Consider the following 6,130-nt stretch of genomic DNA (forward strand, 5'->3'; position numbering starts at 1 on the left):
CTCAATATGGGTCCTACAGAAAAATCATATCCAAATGTAATAATGTTTTCAAAATAAACTTCCACTGAAATCTCAATGTGAAGAGGTATTAACTACATGTTTCAGCACAGCTGGTAAAGTTCTCAGCTTGGAACTAGGGAGTTTAGGGGAATTTCTCAAACATGTAAGAGAATTAAGCAACCTGTAATGAAAGAGGAAGCAAATGGAAGATTCTCTCTCCCAACAAGGCAACCTCTGAACTTGAGAGGGAAAAGAGCTCAATATTTCAAAACCAAGCTTATACTTACATCATGGAGTGGATAGGCAGATGAATAAGTGTGAGAATTTAGCAGTCTTTCAATCCCAAACCTTTTCTTCCCATCTTCTATGCTAAAGGGACATCGTGAAAGTATATAATAAACCTACGAAGTGAGCATAAAGAGACGTGCATTTCAAAACTTTATGCTTTCCATACTTTTTTCAATCACAGTTTAACAACGTCCACTCAGAATGATTATATAAAGAACATTCCCTTCGTTTGGGGTAAGGTCTGGAGAGGGTAGGGCTATGTGTACTTCACAGGCATTTCAGCTCCTGGGTATGAGAGCTCCACATTCCCTTGAGGAAAGGGGAGAATGAATCATAATTTATTTGTTTCTGCCCCAAGCTCCTCTGAGGTCTCTTGTCCCAGAATTCCTATTATAATCAGGGCTCAATTTAGAATCTAATATCACTTCTATTAATAGTTAAGGGAACATGGGATAGAATTGATACTTGGGCAAGTTGTCTTAAATACTTTTTCAATGAATTACTCTCATAATTTAAACAGGGCCTTCTCTTGCTATCTGAATTTATTAACTCAACATTATCATATCTACAACTATTTTGCAATCACTTACATCTTTATATTAGTTTTCTCCTCCATCTAATTTGGGCTTGGTGTCCTCAGCTCTTGTATTTCTGTCAATTCAATCTTATCTCCTTTTTGTGTTCCAGCAACTTTGCAGAATTTCTGCTTTTCTGATTGCTGAATTTGGTCTTTTTAGCACTTTTTTTAGATGTATTTCCCTTCACCCCCTTTTTTCTATTTCATCATTTAAGGAACTGTTGATTAAAATGGTTGTTGTCCTTGAATGACCATTATTTAATTTGTTTCACAAATATTTTGCCAAAATACTCACTTTACAGGCAAGCTTAATACTCTGCCTTGGTAAATAAATCATAATTTATGTAAGGTAGTTTTTATTTTTATAAATAATGTGATAAATATTAACTATTCTATATACTTTGAATTATTTCCTTAAGAAAGAGTCACCAAAATAAGAACTCTGTCTTGTAGTGTTAACAAAGTGGAACATTTTACTTTACCAGATATTAAGATTATAAAACTATGGTAATAAATATAGCATGGTATTGTCAAGTCAAAACAAATCCAGACGTAGGAAAGAAATGATTCCATTCAAAAAGATTATTGTAAGAGAGTGAGGGAGACTATTGCAATAGAGGGATCTGCAAACATCTGCAAAGTTAGGCAAAAAAAAGGGCTTTTCTTTTACAGGGAGAAGAAAGCCAGGTTCAGGAAATGTCTTTTTTTTTGTATTAAAAAAGGGCTATTCTACAAGCCAATGTTGGCTCAGGTTGAGAGTACGTCCAACTTTAGGGTCCTGTGGGTAAAAAATAAGTTTAATTAAAGTTTGATCAATTCAGTTAATGAGTACTCTGTTTTTATCAATGGAGACAAATAATTTTGGCAAAATATTTGTGAAACAAAGACTAGAAAGGTGGAAAGCCTGAGTCTGACCCTTATTATTATAAAGTAGTAAGTGGTAAGAAATTGTAAGGGTAACTATAGATGTAGAACAACTAAAATTTCCCTGGTGCTAAGAGAATGAGACTTTCTTTAACTCCTTTTTCTTAGAGCATTTCCTATAGAGTGATTGTAATTATCAATTCTTTCTCTATGCCTTTGAGATGTATGTAAGTCTTTTTAAATGCTAAATAAACCTCTTGCCAGTTTTACAACTCAGGAGTGCTTTGAAGCTTTCTAGGAGTTGTCTCTTTGTAAAGTTAACATCGAGAAAGACAGCATTCCTATCTTCCTGTCTCTATGCTGAGTGTAGCTTGGGCACCTGGCTCCAAGCTGTAACTTTCTGCTTGACACAGAGCTATGAGAAGTATTATAATTTTTTATTTTTTTGGATAAAGACAACTAACTCAAACGAACAAGTCAATTACAAGGTGAATTTAGGATGAACTATGTGGCAAAACGTGCTGCCAAGTCAGACTTGGGGTGGAGGTTATCTATGAATATGCTTTAAGTCACATAGGGAAGAGTGATTCTTTACAGTAATCAGTTTCTCAGAATGAGAGGAATAGGAGATTTCTTTAACTATCCTTATTTTCCATGACTACAGAACCCAGGTAAAGCTCAATATTGGTAGTATTGACACAAAAAATAGACAGAGATCAAAGCAGCAGAACCAAGCCCAATAGTAGCCCCATGAGTTTACAGGATACTTGAATTATGACAAAGGTAGAATTGTAAAACTGTATAAAAAAATATTGAATGTTTTCAGTAATTGGTGCAAGCTGAATGACTATATATATGGGGAAAAAACGGCCACCATCTCAAACCATGCACAAAAATTAATTCCAGGTGGATAGTAGTTCTTAGTGTGACAAGCAAAATAATACAACTCATAGAAGATAATATATGAAATTAACTTCATGATCTTGGTGGTAGTTAAACTTTAGGAGTATTATTCATAAAATAAAGGCTTGAGAAAGTGAACTGCATTACAAGTAAAAACATGTTTATCAAAAGGAACCATTAAAAGAAAGAAAATAAAAGCACGAAGTAGGAAAAGATCAGTAAAATATATAATGAATAAAGGACTTATATAAAAAAAATAATAAACAGTTCTTACAAAACAAGAGAAGACCTAATTGAAAAGTGGAAAAGAGACATTAACAGATACTTCATAAAGTGCATAATAAACGCCCAATAAACATATAGAAGATGAATCTCTTATATCAGAGAAATGCAAATTAAAGCCATAATAACACATACACAAATAAATTCCCATATGCAGCAACACAAATGAATGAATAGCTCATACAGAGCTAAATGAATCACCCAAATAAATGCTGAGCCAAAGAAGCCAGACTCAAAGAAATATATGCTATATGATTCCATTTTGAAAAAATTTAAAAACAGACTAAATTAACCTCTGCTGTGAGAAGTTAAAGTCAACCTCTGCTGAGGAGGATGAGAACAGTAATTGGGAGGAGGCACTAGGGCTCCTGGGGCATTGGGAAGTTTTTCTCTTTCCATCTGGCTGGTGGTTACATGACTATGTGTTCTGTGATAATTTAGGGGTACACTTATGACCTGTGGCCCTTTCTCTATTTACGTTGTTAGACTCTAAATTAGTACATCTTTTTGTAAAGCATGATATTGTAATATATATATGTAAAATTTTAAATGTGCATGCCTTTAGATCTAGAAATTTTGTATGTGGTATCCATTTTGCTGAAAAATTTACAAATATGCTGAAATATGTAAACACCAGGTTGTAAACTGCAGAATTCTTTGTAAAATCAGAAAAGTTAGAAACAAATTCAATAGCTGTTTTAATAAAACATTCATATTACATTTAACAAAACATTATATCATATCTATATAAGATGTTATAAGATATATATCATGAGGCACATATGTAACGATGATTGTACAGATGTTTTGAAAAGTATGAAATTCTATACCAACGTAAGATGCTCTTGTAATACTGTTCGATTTGTACATACATAGACTATACTTCTCTGAGTGAGGATAGGAAGGACTTTTCTATGTTAATCTCCCAAATAACTTCCTCAATAGAGCAAGAGTAAAACTGTTCTACCATAAAGGAGGAGAAATTATTGTTTTAATGCTTAATTAACCTAAGATATTGATATTCTTTACAAAGAACAAGTAAAACTAAATGAATACTGACATTTCTATTCCTGATCAAATTCCTAATTTACAGTTTGCAGTATCTCATGTATATTCTTTCATTTGAATCTCTCAATAATGCCAGTATTATCATTATCTCTATTTTAAGAGAGATTATTTTATTTAGAAAGTAGCAGAGATATAACTTGAAACCATGCTTTCTGATTTCATGTCATGTGCTCTTTATTTCCTTACTGGCTGCCTCTTAGGTTTGTTTTTTAACCTGGTAAGAAAAGGGAGACAATTTTTAGTTTGTAGATTCACGTTACATTTTGTTTGATATTCCTGTCAGTGAATTTTTAAAAATAGATGTAGGAACTAGAAAAAAAAGGATTATTTTAAAATCCTTCTAACACACTTAAGAGTACTGAACCTAAGAGGAATGAAGTCTCCAATTGCTCAAGAAAAAAAAAGTAAAATCAAGGGAAGGAGCTTGCAATCGTTAGAGCCCTGGTAATTACATTAATAGGCAATGGATAGAAGAGATAAGAGCAACAAAGAGCCTGATTTTTTCCCTCTAAAATCAGATCAATAATAACACCATCTAACACTTACTGAGCACTTAGCATGTTCCAGAAACTGTTCAAAGCCTTCCATACCTTAACTATTTAATTCTCAGGGTAACTTTTTTGGTGGATATTATTCCTTTTTTTTAAAATTAAAATTATTGGGGTGACATTGGTTAATAGAATCAAATAGGTTTCAAGTGTACAAGTCAATAATATGTCACATGCATAATGCATTGTGTGTTCACCACCCAAAGTTAAATATCCTTCTGCCGCCCATTTATCCGCAAAGATATATATGCACTCCAATGGTCACAGCATCATTGTTCACAGGGGCCAACATATGGAAACAACCAAAGTGTCCATCAATAGATGATTGGATAAAGAAGATGTAGTACATACAGACAATGGACTATTACTCAGCTATAAAAAAAGATATTATTCCTATCGTAACATGAAGAAACTATGGCACAGAAACTGATTCTTTGAGAAGGTTTTAATGGTAAACTTAAAAATCCTAGAACTATAAGTGGAGAGGAAATATTATTATTCAAAAGACTGGTTTTAAATGAGAAGAAAAAGCTCTGAGGTTTCTCAAATGCTATCTACATATAAAGAAATTAAAACATCCCATTTCCATTTGGAATGACCAGTAGTGCTCCTACTACTATTCACTGAATTTATAAAAAAACAACAACAACAAAAAAATCTCTGAGATCATAAAGCCATTGTACAAAACTCTTATAAAATCAAAGCACTGTCTTTCAATTACATTGCTTTTCTCAGTATTGCGCAATGCTTCTCTCTTCACTATTTCTACAATGTCAACCATTCATTTTTAAACAAGTTTCAGAAGTAGGGAGGTTAACAAGTTTAAGTGGTCCAAGTGGACTTTCAAAGCTGCCCAAAAACCACTGAATAAATTATCAAAATTTACACAGAAACACCTTGCAGACATAGTATTGCACATGCACATGCATAAAAGCACACACACAAACAAACATCCCTTACATGAAGGGATGTGCCCAAAGTTCTTCACTACCTACAATTCTGTTTCTTGATGAGGATGGGAAGAAGCTTGACTTGTCATCAATGAGGAAGAGTTCCTGGCGATGTCTGGTGAATTGGGCAGTGAAATATTCAGGATGAGGATGCTTCACATTCCTTGGAAGCTTAAGAGGCCCAAGTATACAGCTAAAGGGGATTGTCTCAGGTCGGGGAATATCACTCTCCTTAATAGGCATTTTGATTCCCAATACTTCAGCATAAGTAGCTAATACCTCCCAGGGGGCATGGATCTTGACAAAATAAGTTTTTCCATCTTCAGAGTTCTATATAAAAAGGAGGCAAAACAACAGAAAGCTTACTGATCTGTTTGTTACTGAATTAAAGAAAAGAAACAAAATTGTATAAAATCGCAAACAAAGCTGTCACAACACTTTCAATTTATTGACATTTTTCAGCAAAACTTTTAGAAGGGCAAATGCTCAGAACAGATATATACTGTATATTGTATTTACAGATACATGTATATATGTTTTATATATGTGTATGAGAGAGACAAACAGAAAGACATACAGAAAGAGACAAAGATACAGAGAGAGACACAAAGAGAGGGAAAGAGATAATACATTTAAAAATAAATTTCAGG

The 6,130-nt window shown here is 33.4% G+C and overlaps 1 protein-coding gene across 1 annotated transcript in view; it reads right to left on the minus strand.

Annotated features, from left to right (window-relative positions):
- The window catches only part of ANO5 (anoctamin 5), an 84,637-nt gene that overhangs the window by 39,541 nt on the left and 38,966 nt on the right, over positions 1–6,130 (minus strand). Inside the window, exon 8 of the mRNA XM_011362601.2 lies at positions 288–401. Within this exon, the coding sequence (XP_011360903.1) occupies positions 288–401 (114 nt within the window). The remainder of the gene's footprint in view (positions 1–287; positions 402–6,130) is intronic.

The sequence above is a fragment of the Pteropus vampyrus genome, unplaced genomic scaffold (assembly GCF_000151845.1).
Source record: "Pteropus vampyrus isolate Shadow unplaced genomic scaffold, Pvam_2.0 Scaffold76, whole genome shotgun sequence".
NCBI lineage: Eukaryota > Metazoa > Chordata > Mammalia > Chiroptera > Pteropodidae > Pteropus > Pteropus vampyrus.